The sequence below is a fragment of the Primulina tabacum genome, chromosome 4, assembly GCF_025594145.1.
Source record: "Primulina tabacum isolate GXHZ01 chromosome 4, ASM2559414v2, whole genome shotgun sequence".
Taxonomy (NCBI): domain Eukaryota; kingdom Viridiplantae; phylum Streptophyta; class Magnoliopsida; order Lamiales; family Gesneriaceae; genus Primulina; species Primulina tabacum.
In genome coordinates this window covers 2,226,703-2,243,751 of record NC_134553.1, presented here as the reverse complement: position 1 = coordinate 2,243,751, position 17,049 = coordinate 2,226,703, and the positions used below count along the sequence as shown (strand labels likewise).

At 33.6% G+C, this 17,049-nt stretch overlaps 3 protein-coding genes across 4 annotated transcripts; all 3 read left to right on the top strand.

Moving 5' to 3' along the window:
• Positions 1 to 5,381: 5,381 nt before the first annotated feature.
• Positions 5,382 to 9,426, top strand: LOC142542325 (calmodulin-binding protein 60 A-like). 2 transcript variants are annotated; one of them, XM_075648907.1, is made up of 7 exons: positions 5,382 to 5,990; positions 6,896 to 6,974; positions 7,100 to 7,152; positions 7,249 to 7,733; positions 7,895 to 8,055; positions 8,263 to 8,469; positions 8,587 to 9,426. In XM_075648907.1, the coding sequence occupies exons 1-7, from the start codon at positions 5,911 to 5,913 to the stop codon at positions 9,202 to 9,204; spliced, it is 1,683 nt and encodes a 560-aa protein (XP_075505022.1). In that variant the 5' UTR covers positions 5,382 to 5,910; the 3' UTR covers positions 9,205 to 9,426. The 2 variants fall into 2 exon arrangements, with proteins under 2 accessions (XP_075505022.1, XP_075505023.1); XM_075648908.1 differs by having other exon boundaries at positions 5,383 to 5,990; positions 8,263 to 8,514; positions 8,587 to 8,780.
• Positions 9,427 to 10,388: 962 nt separating this feature from the next.
• Positions 10,389 to 12,814, top strand: LOC142542324 (succinate dehydrogenase subunit 7B, mitochondrial-like). The gene is made up of 3 exons (XM_075648906.1): positions 10,389 to 10,644; positions 11,950 to 12,052; positions 12,548 to 12,814. The coding sequence occupies exons 1-3, from the start codon at positions 10,516 to 10,518 to the stop codon at positions 12,619 to 12,621; spliced, it is 306 nt and encodes a 101-aa protein (XP_075505021.1). The 5' UTR covers positions 10,389 to 10,515; the 3' UTR covers positions 12,622 to 12,814.
• A 703-nt stretch (positions 12,815 to 13,517) lies between these two features.
• On the top strand, positions 13,518 to 15,804 carry LOC142542323 (pentatricopeptide repeat-containing protein At3g62890-like). The gene has a single exon (XM_075648905.1). The coding sequence runs from the start codon at positions 13,574 to 13,576 to the stop codon at positions 15,422 to 15,424; it is 1,851 nt and encodes a 616-aa protein (XP_075505020.1). The 5' UTR covers positions 13,518 to 13,573; the 3' UTR covers positions 15,425 to 15,804.
• Positions 15,805 to 17,049: the final 1,245 nt, after the last annotated feature.

The window sequence follows — 17,049 nt, the reverse complement described above, 5'->3', positions numbered from 1 at the left end:
GAAGGACAACATAGCTGATTTTCTGACCAAGCCAGTGAACACTGATAAGTTTGAATGGTGTAGATCCTCAAGTGGCCTAGCAGAGACGTAAGCAGCAGGTAATGGCAAGATTGAAAGGATGTGTGGAGATGTGTTTGATTCTCAATCAAATCTCCAAGTGGGAGAAATGTTGGAAAAGTCAGGAAAGGCAGCACAGGAAAGGAAAACATGTAATAAATGTGTGTTGCCTATTTTGCAGGAAGTTTCGCAGAATTGATGGAATACGCGTTTTTAACGTGTGTTCACACGGTCAGGGGGCTCTATAAATAGAGCTCCCCCTTCATTCTGAAATTATCTCTTCTTCGAGTTTTCTCTCATCTTATAAACATTTGAGTGCTTAGTTCTATAATATTTGTGATGTGTTTTTTGTTCTCCTGTATTAAGAGAGTGTGTGTTCTCTTTGGAAACACAGTGAGTGAGTTGTACACCACAAAATATTATAGTGGAATTCTTTTCATCTTGCCCGTGGTTTTTACCCTAATAATTTTTAGGGGTTTTCCACGTAAATCTCGGTGTCCAGTTTATTCTTTATTTTCGGGTTTTATTATCTCAAATTCAGCACGAAGGGACCAACAATTATAATTATCATTTTATGCAATGATGGTAGAAAACTCAATGGCAACATATTTCTATGTTTTAATTATCTACAATAATTAAAAAAAAGAGACACACACACACATATATATATACACACACACGACACACACAGAAAACAATCAAATAATATAGTTTGACTTGTTTTCTGTATTATTTGATTGTTTCTTGTATCTGGACTCCTGAAACTGTTGTGCATTATTACAATTTTTGAAACCATTGTGATAAAACATGTTACTAGATTTTCAAAAAAAATATATATTAGTAGGTCTATTGTGAGATGATCTCATGGATCTTTACCTGTGGAATGAGTCAACCCTACCTATATTTACAATAATGAGGTAATATTTTTGATATAAAAAGTAATATTTTTCATGAATTACCCAAATAAGATATCTGTCTCACAAAATTGACTCGTGTTCACAAAAGTTTTTGCTGAAAAAATATTATTATTGTTGATCATGGTTATGAACACACATATATATATATATATATAATATGGAGCTCAAAAAACTGTATCTTGTCATGTGCCTGAGGCCCGGGATGCATTACCATCCACGTAAACATTTGAAATATTTTTTTTGTTTTGTTTTTTAAAAAAAGTCTGATGAAATAGAACTACATTCATGCATGCACGTGATTCGTAGTACTTCATAAATTTTTGTATGCCCAATATTGTTACCGTTCCCAGCAGGTCACCAATTGTAGATATTAACGCACCGATGCACATATTACGTTTATATAATATTTTTTATAATTTATTTTATTTATATTTAGATGAGGATCAAAATATAATTATAAAAAATAGTAAAAAATTACACTGTGATTTTGATATATATATGAATTTAAAAAGTAAATAGAAAAAATGACCAATTTAAGAAATAAATAATATATCCATTAAGCTACATGTAATTGCATTAAAATTTTAAAACTTTATTAATGTATATAATTATTAAAACAGATTATGACACCAAAATTTTGTTAATCTAAGTGTCTCAAACTTAATAATATTGAATAAATATAGACATTCAATTTAAATACATATTTTTCATATGTTATGACGTTGATCGGAAAATCGAGTGAGTTTAATGGGCGATTTTATCCAGTCGAGTGAATTCTTTTCGGGCACGCCGGAGCTCGGACGGAGGGTACTCGGGTGAAAGAATATGCACAATCAGAGTATTTGTGGAAATTGTAAGCGAACTGAATACTTCCAAATTAATAAAAGTGGGTATTTATAGAGGTACAAGTAATGATAACTTTGTTTTCAATGTCCGACCTCTCCTGAGGGCGTGATGGTTGCTCATGCACTTTACTCTGACACTGATACTACTGACATCTCATACTATTTTTGGTTTTGTAACATCAATCTTGTGTGTACTTGATGATATATCAATTATTTCAAAGCACGATAGGTGGAAATTTATTACAATCTATTGGATAAGGAATCCGCTAGATAACACAAATAACTATTTGCACCCCAAAAATCCAGATTGTAATAAATTATTGAAAGGGAAAAAAAAATAGATTCCAATTTCAAGCATTTGTCATTGTCCGAAGGAAGCTTCGTAGAACTAGGTTGAGCTTGTCGAGTTGCAATCTACATTATTTGGGTTTGGCCGCACAACAATTGATATTTGTTGTCGCCATGGCTTTTGTGGATTTTTTTCCTTTTATTTTTTATCATTTAATTTCAAATGGTAGCACTTAAATTATCAAGATGTAGGCAAATATATTTGTAGAGTTATTCAATTAACATCATAAATTATTACACGTTTTTCTAATCAATTATAATTATGTAACTAAGTTTCGTTGATCAATTTCAATCTTTTTCGTTGAAATCATATAACTAAATTATCAATATCTTTGTTAATTTTCATGATTACATTGTTAAATACACGAGCATGATACGAAAAATTTATTAACCACATAATTATAAAAAATTAACAATGAAGGATTGAAATTTATAATCGAGACGTAGTTACATGATTATTAATTGATTTAACAAAATTTACGAGGCCAAAAATGTCGCACATCTATACATAAATGACTAAATTTGATATTTTGTTTTAATTTATATATGGAGAGAGTATATTTGAAGTAAAACTTAAAATCTATTAAACTTTACCCATAACATTGGCAATATATTTAATTGTCTAGACCAAATTCGTTCTAGTATTTCTAAATGTCAGCAAAAGTTTTATTATATTTGAGAAACCAGAAGTTTACGAAACCTTTCTCATTTGTATGTACTGTTAGATTATGTTATGATCGAGTTAGAGTTTAGAGGGGATGATTAAATTCTTTCAAAAAATTTCTTTAAAAACTTGAGCTACAATAATGCGTTCTTGCAATGTTTAAAAATGAATATATCACTGAGAAATTAAATCGAGTTTGATTCTAAAACCAAACGTACGAAACTCAAAATAATACCTCTAAAATTCGAATAAACATTTTAAAAATAAGTTAAAAACTATGCAAGTTGAAATAATAAAATTGGTGTGGTTGATACATTTTATTAAACAATTTGTAGCAATATGTTGAAATTTGAAATACACATAAAATGATTCAGCTATGCCTAAAAAAAAACAGTAGCAAAAACAAGTAAATATGACAAATAAATATACACGAATTTGTTTATGGATGTTCGGAGACTAATGGCTCATACGTTGTCATTTCTTCCTCTTGGAAAGATTCACTAGAAGACTTTGATTTACACAACTCTTTGTATAAACTCATTTCGACTTATGACTTATCCATTGCCTAATCGAAACTCCTAACACACTCTCGATTGTAGGTCGCAATATCACAATTTTCATAATATTTAACATTTTTATGCCAAAACTACAAGCATAATTTCTAATATCTTTGTATGAAAACTATCACTCAATTAAACTTTGAATATATGTGAGCGATTGTGTGTCTGAGAAAATTAATCAATTACAGTGTATATCATCTCAAATGTATCCTCATACACAAGAAAAAAATCACTCACTAATCTAATATATCTATTTAGACTCTCTTCTTGGGTTTGCTTTCATTTTAGCTAATTTATTTATGTAAGCTTCTCATGTTTTGAATCCTCTTCAAAAACTTATATTTGATCGTCAACATGTTGTTTATATAACTTCCAAGAGTGATATATACGTTAGACACGATAATATGACTGTTGGAAAAAGTTATGTACTGTTTCTGAAATTGCAACGGTCATATTGACTTTTTGGCAAGTTGTTGTTGCGGTCCGGTTTCAGGAGCATTACGGTTGAATGAATGAACTGGTCAGACGACAAAAACGGTTGAGTGAAACGTGTTCTGATCCAGTGAATATAGCTTTTGATTGGTTGATTATGGGCAAAGTGGTAGACATAAAAGTTGTAGTCCTTTTTCTTGGATTTCTAGAATCAAGAATCATTCAATTTTGAGTTCATATGAGAGAGTTATGTTCGAAATACCAAACTGTGTACACATTTGAACTCTGTCTGCAACTTGTGTAGAAAAAACAACTTGATTGTGAATTATCTGCCTCTCAAACTTCGATTCAAACTTCAACATTTGAGCTGATTTGTAGATCATTGTCTTAGTTTTCCAATGCATGCTGAACCGTTCCATTACGATATTTGAGCTGAGAGATATTACCAAAATACCAAAGCTGGTCTATCAAGCTGTCTTTCTTGAGGATGTTTGGCCGGTTAGATCTTGAGACCACCATTTTGCCTTGATAACATTCAAATTCACTCGACCGACATGAGATATGATTTCTAGATAATTGACTTGTCTTTCCAACTGTTTTGGTCGCTAGTCGTTTGTATTCCTGGTTTGTGATATATTATCGAAATATTTGATCTCACCAGATTTTCAAATTGACTTCATTTAATTTCCAACTGGCCAAATATCTCAGTTTTACATCTTGCAACTACACTTAAGATTAATAGCATTTTCGCAACTCAACAGATTAACAAAAGATGGAGTGTTTTGAAAGGATATTGATGTTATATCTTATTTAATGTATTTTGAATAAGTAAAATTAAATTAAATTAAATTAAATGATACTTGTAAATATAATACACACCAGCTTCCAGTGACATACGATAGACGTAAGTGACATTAAATTTTTTTATGTTAAATAATATTTATATATTATATTAATGCAAAAATATAAAAGTCTAAAAAATATTTTTTTATAATAGTTTTATGTTTAAACTATAGATAAAATAATGAATATTTTTTTATTGAGATATGTCACTTATAAATAATATACAAATTTACTAAAATAAATATTTTTTTAATTAAATGAAGATGAAGTAATTTTGTAATCTTATAGATGTATTTTTTGTTTATCATAAATTATACTATTACATAAAATTTATTATTCAAATAATAATAATAATATAGATAGTATAAATAATTATTTATAAAAAATATCACTTTAAAGTGGATTGTCTGAAAATTACCAACCGGTCAATATTAAATATTACAATATTTATGGTAAAATATTTAGAGGTCTTTTGTTGAAATTTTTGTCTATTTTCTTATAATAGTTCGATTAGTTTCAAATGGCAAAAGTAAATTGGCACTTATCCATATTTAAGAATTAGCAATTTCTTTAAATTAAAATCAGAAATTACAAAATTGAAATATTTTTTTTAAAATATGATTTTTTGTTTTTTGAAGAGGGAATAAAATAATATTTCGATAATTACTCATAAATTTAATTCCTAAATGGGTGTCCCTACACCGGAACCACACATCAGCACCTCCAAGTCTGCATTTTGCCAACTTCAACTTCATCCTTGCGCCTTAGCTTCCTGAACTCTAATCCCACAGAAAGTAGCAAAGAAAACCCTAATAACCCTGTAAATAATCTGCCTTTTGGAAATCTAGAAAGCCGTGAATCGTTCAGAATCTGAAGCCCGTGCAGCTTCGTCACTTCTATATTTCTGATTTCAAGAAATTTTTATCGTTTATCATAAGTCGTTTGTTTTTTCATTCTCTCAAACCACTCACAAACAAGAACGGACCCATTGTTGATCTGTTTATTGTTTGCTCTGTTGTTCTTTTTCATCCGTTTGTACGTTGTTTTTTTTTTAACGTAGCACTGCGTGTTGGGCTTTTTACCCGGAAGAAATATGTTTTCTTTTACTTCTCTTATCCGTCTCGCTGCGGTTGCTTTATCTATATTATTTGCAGTTATTACATGTTTAAGAGTTGCCACGATTAAGTCGTAGGGCAGAAGAGTTTGCACTTGCTGTCTTATTTTTCTTTGGTGCAGTTCTGGAAATGTCTCAGAAGCGGCCGCAACGAGGGGAAGGTTGCTCCTCCGATGACTTGCGTCCGAGGAAATTACCTTCTTTCAAAAGGTTGAGTTTTCGAAATCGCAGCAACAAAATTATGAGCTCATTTTATTGAATTATTTTTGCCATGAGCTGGACGTTTCAGCGTTTTGGGATGCGGGATTTTGCTCCTCTCTTGACTTGTTTGTTGTTTGTTTCCGTTTTTCATGATTCTCGATGTGACTGTATATTGCACCATGACTGCTATGTTACAGTGATGATACGTCTTGATTCACGAGAGTTGAAAGTACATCTATTAAATATCTTTTTATTTTTTAATTTTAAAAATATTATCGTAATTCTGTGCGCTGAATGAACGTACTTTTGAAATTCTGCACTACTGAAATTTCAATCTGGTTTTAGAGTTTGATGCATCGGGCCTTGGAATCTGTAGGTTTGAGGTGGAATTTCTGAGGTTTTGTTTTTTCTTCTGATTGGCCGTTAATTTATGCTAAGGCAAAAGAACAAGAACATGTTATGTGGTAGGAAAAATTTGGTTTGCTTTTCTTTGCTCGAAAGGGCATTCTGAAGTGCTTTTGCGCTTGGAGACATCCTTTAATGAGGTGCACTTCTTGAGCGTGTAGCACGCATCTTAGAGTGCTTTAAAGATCCAAGCCAGATTTTAAGCATGGTCTGTTTTGTATTTTAAATGAATTTAGTAGCCATTTGTATATGCTTGTACCACAAAAAATATTTGGAGTAAGTTAATTCGTGAAAGGTGAACCAAGAATTTAATTTAGTTGACCGCCGGAATGAGAGGCTGGTTGAGTTAGTTTCATTCAGGCGGTGCACTTTATATTTCCTGAAAAACAAATGCTCATCAAATTTGAAATTTTTACTGACCATGATTTCCAATTTATCAGCTCACAGGAGTTTTCACGGTGTTTCTCCTTAAAGTTTTCTTGAATATCTTATTCATGCAATTTTTGTAGAGTGGTGCTAGATGCATTGAATTTGCACAGATTCCAACAGCTAACCGAGCCGGTTCTGGAGCCTTTGATTCGTCGAGTTGTAAGTTCACGGCCTTGAAATACATGCTTTGAGAAATTTCTACTCAGTATCACTTTGATTCTTACTTCAGTCATTACACTGTACGAATAAGAGTAACTCTGGTCCATTCCAATGTTGGATCTCAGGTGAAAGAGGAAGTGGATTTAGCTTTAAGAAAATACTCAACCAATATGAAACGGTATAGGATCAGATATTTTACTGGAAAGAATTAATGATCATATTTATGGTAATTTTCTTAAATGTCTGGAGATTAACATGATTTTTTTATATCTAGGAATTGTGTGACAAACACACACTGTTCTGAATCAAGGACTTTGCAGTTTTTAAACGCTATATCCATTCCTGTGTTTACCGGGACTCGAATCGAAGGAGAAGGGTGCAACAATCTGGCTGTAGCTTTATTTGATGCTCATACAGGGAAAGTTGTTTCGTGTGGCCCTGAATCATCTGGAAAAGTTGAAATTGTGGTTCTTGAGGGAGATTTTGATGGCGATGAAGGTGACAATTGGACTTCTGAAGATTTCAAGAATAATATAGTGAGAGAAAGAGAAGGCAAAAAATCCCTTCTGACGGGGGACACTTTTGTGATTCTTAAAGATGGTATTGCTCCAATTGAAGATATCTCGCTTACAGATAATTCGAGCTGGACAAGAAGTCGTAAATTCAGGTTGGGAGCTAGACTTATTGAAAATACAGGTGGTGCAAGAGTAAAGGAAGCAAAATCAGAAGCCTTTATTGTAAGAGATCATCGTGGAGAATGTGAGTCCTTCGTTGATATCAGTTCGAGTTTCTTTTATTCTAATTTTTGTTGTGCTTTCTTGTTATTTCAAGTAGAAAATAAGAATTGAAGTGGCTAGAAAATTGGGACGAGTAAAATTTTGAGTCATATGATTTAACTTTTAGTTCTGTACTTCCTCCAGTGTACAAGAAACATCACCCTCCATCTCTTTCTGACGAAGTATGGCGTCTTGAAAAAATTGGCAAAGACGGCGCTTTTCACAAGCGGTTACGAAAGGAAAGAGTAAACACTGTGCAGGACTTTCTGTGTTTACTCTTCTTAGATCCCACAAGGCTTCGAAGTGTAAGATTTCGATGCATCATATGTGTCGATTATCGTCTTGCGTTACTTAAGTGTCATTGTATAAAAAAAGAACAAACTTTCCTCAATTTCGATGCATCATATGTGTCGATTATCGTCTTGCGTTACTTAAGTGTCATCGTATCAAAAAAGAACAAACTTTCCTCAACTGTCAATATTCGTGACTGTTGTTTGTTTGTATGCTTGCAGATCCTTGGGTCTGGTATGCCGCCTAAGATGTGGGATGTTATGGTGGAGCATGCTCGAACGTGTGTTCTTGATAAGAAATTATACTTGTACGATGCCTCTCAATCTCAACAACAAAATGGGGTTGTTTTTAATCTAGTTGGGCAAGTGATGGGGACATTTTCGAACGGGCAGTACATATCTGCTGATAACCTGTCTGAATCAGAAAAGGCAGGATCCCCGTACCTTTTAACCTTGTTGGTTAATGTTGCATAGGTTAAGTTTCTTGAGTCATCATTTGTGTAGGCTCAAAGATGCCTCAATATATTCTAACCGTTTCTGTTTCAGGCTGATGCCCGCGAGCTGGTGATCTCTGCATTTAAAGATAAGGAGAATATCCTCGTGTTTTATGATGAATCATCTCTAAATACGCACGCCTCTTCATCGTGCTTATCTACTGGTGCATCATTTCAAAGTTTGTCGTTAGAGGATAGTTACCTTCGAGAACTGATCTCTCAAAGGATTGATGAATCCACCTACTCCCTACAAAATCTGTCATCCCCGGATTTTATGCAGTCGGTATATAACATCCACTATCCACAAGGTGTTGAACCCATGGAAATTGGGATTGGACAAAACTCGAGTTTCCCGAATCAAGAAACTGGTAGCTTAATCTATAACACCGATTCCATGGCTGGAGCATTCCGTGAAAACGTGCATACACAGTTCGGTGGGACAGATTTCTCGCTCCAGGGTTCAGGCATTGAACTATCATCTGATTTACGTAGTTGCATGGATGCATTGTTGCCTGCTTCGGCAGTTCCTGTCGATCAAACTCAAAGCCGGTGGAATATTTTGTTGAGCTTATTGAGATGGAGGTTCTCGATAAGGAGGATGGTGGCCCGAAAAAACCGTGTTCGCGACAGACCCGAGATGATGTTAGATGTGGACACAACTGTTATCTAGACTGCACTTCAGTGGTCTCAGATGTGTGCACAGACCTTGAAAAGATCTCATGTGTGGTCTAACACAAGTAAATAAGGGTGTTAAGGGGTGGCTTGAGAGGATTTTATTCAAGTTTTGATCCGATGTGATCTCTGAGTTTTATGATATTTTTTATAAGTAATTTGATTTATATATAATATAATAATTGTAAAAATTAACTAAAATTGTATTGTAATTTGAAAATATATATATATATATATATATATAATATATATATATATATATATATTTTGCCACACTTCTATGATATTTTTTTCGCTTTTATGTAATTTATCAATTTTAAAAATAAAAATCTAATTTCAAATAATATAAAATTATGTTAAAATTCTTCGATCAAATTCTTTGCTTTGAAGTCATATCGGATGAATTATAACGAATATTCAAATCAGGACACACAACCTTACATGTCTCGCAATCTTACGTGCAAACGAGAATTTGATCGATTGTGTCAAATTAGACTGAGGATAAAAAATAACATAAATTAAAGGATAAAAAAATCATTTATCAACAACAAATATTAAAACGGGTTATATAGAGTGAGCGGTAACATTTCTATTAAACAATTGATAGAATTTGATAAGAAGCATATACAATACAAATTAAATAATTTAAATTCCAAATTCCATTGCGTAAAAGCCATCTCTTGGAAAAAGACAATGTGAGATGGTTTTTCGGGTCGTATTTTGTGAGACGGATATCTTATTTAGGTCATCCATAAAAAATATTATTTTTTATATCAATATTATTATTTTTTATTATGAATATCGGTAGGGTTGACCCATCTTACAAATAAAAATTCGTGACACCGTCTTACTAGAGACCTACTTAACACGAGAACAACTATTAAACATTACATTCGCCGCCCCCAAATGTATGATTTTGATTCAGTCCATCATTATGCTAAAATGAGACACCGCTGCTATAACTATAAATAAATCAAGTCGATTTATGAGTTTTTCTAGATCGATAAATATTTGATTTTTATTTAAGGTTATCGAACTTGAGCCGAATTCAAATATATTCGAATTATTTTCGAGAGGAATTCGAATCAAAATTATTTTGTCCAATAATTCGCGAAGCCCGAGCTTTTCCGCTTTCATTTGCGACCTTAATGTGTACGCCACTAGTTTTGGGAGGTAAACATAATTTGTGATGTGATCATGGAAGATTACACAAATATTTATACAAACAATCATCGAAGTACGAATTCCACTTTTTTTATATTTACCTTTTTCCTCTCTGCGTTCTTCGAGGTCTGATATACGGGAAAAAATGGCGTTTTTACTCAACAAGACTACCTTTTCCGCGCTTCGGCTCAATTCTCAGGCGCAGAAGGCCGACGATTCGTTGACTCTATTGAGGCGTGGCTTTCATGTTGAACCTGGGGCTCGCGAGAAGGCTGTGAGTACTTAAATTGTCTGAGTTTTTATAATTTGTATATGATTCTGAAATTAGACTCATTTGAGTTACTGTTAATTTGATTGCGTTTGCTTTTGTGATCGTTATGGAATCAATTGTTTATGACACTTATCTAAGGTTCCCGGATTGGAATGGGGGAATCGGGCAAAAGAGTATTACTTTTCCTCTCAGATGAGGATGAGATTTGGATCGAGAATGAAACCCTAACACGGTCTTGAGAGAGAGAGAGTGGATAAAAGAGTTTTACACAAACGAAGAGGGGCTCTCGCTCTGTTTATGGTAGTTCTTTCACCTAACCTATTGAGGCCAATCTGTAGTCGTCACCCAAATGAAATGAAAGAGTTGAGTCTCAGATGTGATTTTTTTATAAAATAAGTTTGATTTTATAGCTTAAAACCGATTGATTCGCCTCGTCTCCTATTCTATGAATCTGCCCCTAGTAGCTCCAGCCTCCATCGGTCAGAATTTGGGTAGCAATGGACTCCACTTAATGGACAGTGGTGCTTAGGTGACTTTTTTTTGTCTTTTGGAGGATATGAGATTAATGAATCCAATTTTTTTATGTAAATCAACTCCACTTGTTTGGATATTATAAATTTTATTGAATCTCAAATAGTTAGCCGACATTTTAGCCCGTTTGTATTGAGAAATAATTCCAAGTTCTCTCATTTTGGATTTTTTGAAATGTATGCATTCATATCCATTTCAGATCAAATATATAGAGCTAACCACTGCCTTACTGCTATTAAAAAGTGTAATGTGATTCTTAAGCTCTCGATTTATAGAAGTAATCTTACAATTTACTTTTGTTTTCTTGCGTAAAAAATTCATTGGATTCCTTTTGAGAATTTTCTTTATGGACAGGCAAGCTGATCCTTTCTTCAGAGATTAGGTTGCATACAAAAGGAGTTCTGTATTTTTTTGTTGAATTAAGAGTATCATCTTATATTTATTTCTTGGACTTTATAATATTATGCACCGATTCATGAGGATCCCATTCTAAATATTCCCAACTCGTATAATTTATTTTAATGAATATTACAGTTTGTCCATGTGTTTGAACCCCCTATCATGCTTAGTGTTGAGAAATGTGTTTTATACTTGCTAAGTTATGTAATTATGTTGCTCCCAAGTAATGGTTTGATGAATCAAAGGATTTCTTGACAGAAGCTTGCGAGCTAACTTGCATGTCCACTGTGGGCACCCATCTGATATACTCTTTCCTTTATTCAAGAATCGATTTTTATTTCACAGGTTTCGTTTGATACTGATTCTTTTGATTTTCAGCTTTTGGCAGAAGACCCAGCTCTGAATCGCTTCAAGTCATATAAGAAAAGTGTGAAGCGCCTCAAAGTATTTGGAGATGTTCTGACTATCGTCGTTGTAGCTGGTATACTTTCCTCTGAACTACAATTTGATCTGAGGTGTATTGTTGTTATTGCATGAAAGCTGTTAGTCCCACTAAAATATTCGGTTCACCTGATAACCTTAAGGTGCAGATAATGTAATCCTCTTGAAATCTTTGTTACGCATTTGATCATGACTCAAGTAACTGATCATGCAATGATATGGGAGGGGAAGCGAGGGTAAGAGTCTCAGAGGGTCATCCTCTTTTTATAGCCAGCTTGAAAAAATAATTATGTTTGGGTTTGAATTTAAACTTGAATATATTCAGCTTTGTTCAAGTTCATTTACTTTGAATGTGAATCAAACTTTCTTAGAGTTGGCTCAATTTGTTTGTGCGCTCCTCCTACAACAAACTCGTTGTTTGATTTATGATTTGGATAGATGAATGAATCAATATTTTAATTGCTGCCACAAGTTTTTGCTACTTACCATTTCAAACTTATACATATTCCACGTCATACACGATGTTTGTTGCCAGGATGCTGCTATGAGATCTATGTTAGAGCAGTCCTGCGAGAGGAAACCCGTAAACAAGCAGAAGATAGTGTGTAACACCAGAAGCTATTCATGATGTGAGGTAGTTAAACGGATAAGGGAAGCAGCATTTTGGTTCTTTAATTTAAAAATATTTTGTTGGAGAATAAAGTGGTTCTGTATACTACTCAATTGTGTGAGACTGGGGAATTTGGCATGTAATTAAATATTGCACGTTTCTGGTTAGATGATAGATATGAAATTTCATCCACATTTAATATCTATAAGAGTAATAGGAAACAACAATAGTATTATCCAAATACAATAATTTGGATAATACTCTATTTCCAAATTTCAGGATCAACACGTTGGCACATCTTGCCTTGGATTTGGCTTGTCATTGGATGAATTTTTTTATACATAAAAAGATTGATCTCTTATCCAAAGTTTTGAAACCCGTGTCTATTAAAGTCTTGTACATAAGCTTGCAAGTTACAACTACAATATTGATCCTTTGAAAAACTGAATCACTGTGCCAAAAAAGACTCACTTATCTAAGGGAGAGACGTTATATACACACAAAAATTATTTTGAGACGGTTTCATAAGTTAATTTTATTAGACCGATCTTCTATTTAGATAGTCTTTGAAAAAAAGATTATTTTTATGACAAAATTCTTAATTTTTATTGTAAATATGAACAAAATTGATCGTATCGCGTATGTAAATTAAGGCAAAAATTTATGTGAGACGGTCTCATGAGTCGTATTTTGTGAGACATATCTCTTGTTTGGGTCATCCATGAAAAAATATTACTTTTATACTAAACGTATTAAGCGTATTAATTTTTATTGTGAATATCGGTAGGTTGACTTGTCTCACATATAAAGAATCGTGAGACTGTCTCAAAAGAGACGTACTCGTAGATTAATTGAATGTATCAAGTAACATTGATTCCTTAAGCTAAGCGTTTAATTTACATTTTTCACAGGGTGTGTGCCACCATTTTATGAACCAACCCATGCAACTCGATGCTCTCTCAAATTTCCAAGAAATCCCTCTCTCAATTACTCAAAAAACGTCCACCTACTTCTCAAATTAAGCAAATACATGCCCAAATCATCACTCAGTCACTCTCGTCATCGCGTCTTTTTTTGATTGATTCACTTATCCATTCTTACCTTCACACCAGAAACCTCGACACTGCAAGAGCCTTGTTCGACGACTACCCTTTGCCTTCACCTCCGACTCTGTTATGGAATCTCATGATCAGGGCCTATTCAAAAGTCCAAGATCTTTTGGAACCCATCTATCTTTTACACCGCATGCTTAATTTGGAAAACCAAATTGGCGTTGTGCCTGATGATTATACGTTTAATTTTGTTATTACTTCCTGTACACACCAAAACTCGATTGTGTACGGGGAGATCGTTCACGGGATGGTGATAAAAAATGGGTGGTGCGCGAATTTATGTGTTGCGAATTCATTGATCAATATGTATGGGGTTTTTCGGAAAGTGGATAACGCATATGCTGTGTTTGTAAAAATGTCGGATAGAGACGTGTTTTCGTGGACTAGCTTAGTGTCTGCGTATGCTAAGAATGGAGACATGTGTAGAGCAGATGAAATCTTTGTGGAAATGCCAGTAAAAAATGAGGTTTCTTGGGCTGTCATGATTTCAGGCTTTGTTGGTTGTGGCAAATATGTTGATGCCCTTGGCTTTTTTCGTGAGATGATTGCTCAAATGAGGCCGAATGAAGCTGTTCTTGTTTGTTCACTTTCTGCTTGTGCTCATCTGGGTTCATTGTATCAAGGGGACTGGATTCATGGCTATATAGACAAGAATGAAATAGTGGAAACTTCAAATATTAAGACTGCGCTAATCGATATGTACGCCAAATGTGGGAGAATAGATTGTGCATATAGAGTTTTTAATAAGATTCCAAGACCAGATGTTCATAATTTTACAAGTCTGATTTCAGGTCTATCGATTCATGGGCTTGGTGATGATGCTGTACATGTGTTTAATCGAATGTTAGCTGAGAATTTAAAACCGAATGGCGTTACAGTTTTGGGGGTTTTAAATGGTTGTAGCCATTCTGGATTGGTCCATCACGGTTCCTCAATTTTCCATAACATGGAGGATTTATGGGGAATCACGCCTAAAATTGCACACTATGGTTGCTATGTTGATTTACTTGGCCGTGCTGGGTACTTGGCAAAGGCATTTGGCGTAGCAAAGAGCATGCCAGTTAATCCTGATGTTGCTGTGTGGAGGGCTTTGTTAAGCGCCTGCAGAATTCACCGTAATTCTGATTTTGGAGAGCGAGTGATAAATCACTTAGAACAACTTTATCCTAGTTGTTATGATGGTGGGAAGGTGCTGCTTTCAAACTTGTATGCTTCTCTTGGAAAATGGGATAAAGTTGCTCAAATAAGAAAAGTAATGGGGTTGAGAAAGAACCAATCTGATATTGGATATAGTTGGATAGAGATAAATGGTGTTTCTCATGAGTTTCGAGTTGCAGATGTGATCCATCCACAAATAATAAAAATTCAGATCAAGTTAACTGAAATAATGCAAAAGATTGGTCTAGTTGGTTATATCGCTGATGCTTCCCATGTTTCATTTGATATAAGTGAGGAAGATAAAGCATACGCAGTAGCTTGGCACAGTGAGAAACTAGCTGTTGCTTTTGGACTAATGAATACTCTTCCTAGGACTTCTATAAGAATAGTTAAAAACTTGAGAACTTGTGATGATTGTCATTTAGCTCTGAAGGCAATCTCCAAAGTTTATGATAGAGAAATTATTGTTAGAGATCGATGTCGCTTCCACACTTTTAGAGAAGGATATTGTTCTTGTAATGATTATTGGTAGTGTTCTCTAATCAAACATAAATGAGAACAATTGCAGCACCAATTATAAGTTCAGACAAAATTTGTCCAAACTTTTGTTATGCTGTTATGACCTTTGTTGGCCAAACCAGTCTAGATCTCTCGTAAGAGATGATGTGCTTTATCTATGTTTATCATAGCTTTGATGGTTTTAAATCCTCAATAATCACGTTGATATTATACATAGAGGCTTTAAATCTCTCCTTCAAACTGTGAAGTATTATTCGGTCACATGGTAGAGGAATTACATTTGTATTGTGATAACACGATGAGTGTTCCGTAGGTGGAAGGAGAGCTTCAAGCTACTTTGCAGGCACTGTTTCTGTGAAGATCTTTATTCTGCTGCAAATAGTCTGCGTGGAAACTTGACTTGGCTTTAACAACCACGGCACCGAAACAATATATTTCAATTAGCCTTCTTGAAGCTCGATAAATTTAATATTGCCCAGTGAAGTAAATTCCTTTCTGTTTTATGTTCTCACAACTATCAGATTATCAAAAAGCTTGCGACTTAGGTCCTATCATGCTACTGCTTTCTTGAAAATTCAATTAGAAAGTTAACTATTTTCTTTTACATTTTTTAGGATACATTCCAAGTCGGCTGTAAGAAGAAACTGTTACTATTTTATTAGGCCTTTTTTAACTACAATTGGTTGGCTAATCCAAGTTTTGTAGACAACTACCGAACTTGAACCAAATCGGCAAATAATATTAGGTTGTATTTAGATCAATGTAATTAAATATATTTTTTGTTGTTTAGATCAGTAATACCATAAATTTCAAATCTACTCCTCACGTGTTTTTATAGTATTTCAAGTTCGGCCAACAATAGTGTCATGTGAAATTCATTCTACTTTGTCTTACTAATGTGTAAATAAGCAATATATGGATCTAAGATTTGTTTTATTGTTTCATTGTAAACGATAAAATTATAATCGAAATCCATAACTTTCAAATTCTTATCTCCAAACACAACCAAAAACTCATATTCAAATCATGCCATCCACTTGAGTGGTCCTAGAGCTTATTAGCTTGTGGAGTAGTCCATAGCCATAAATTGGACTGATTTTAGTTTTTTTTGATGAGTTCTTACTTAGGAACACGAACTTCATCATGCTGGACAGACGAACAAGTTGTCTTTTTATAATTACTTTTATGCTTAATAAAATGAAAAACGTGATGTTTAACATTATGTTAAAGCCACTTGAAATCCACATAAAATATTCAAATCCACATAAAATTATTTCATCACTACCTATTATTTCTATCATGAATTCAAGAATGTTGTCCAAGTTATATACAATTAATATATTTTGGATTTCCTAATTTCTTGCCAAATTCAGGATAAATAAAATCAAAATCTTATTTATTTGACTTGGCAACATGTCTTTGTAATACTATTTGGTCATATCAGTTTTTAACACAGTCTTCAGAAAGGAAATAATTTGTTTGTAATTATTGTCATCGGTTATCAGTTGTTTTCTATCACGTATCAAAGTGGAGATGTGTCCAATTAATGGTACCAGAAAATTAGGTTCGACTGCTACATTTTACTCGCTGCAAGAAATTTCCTTTGTCAATTTTATTACCATACAGAGAAAGCTTCAA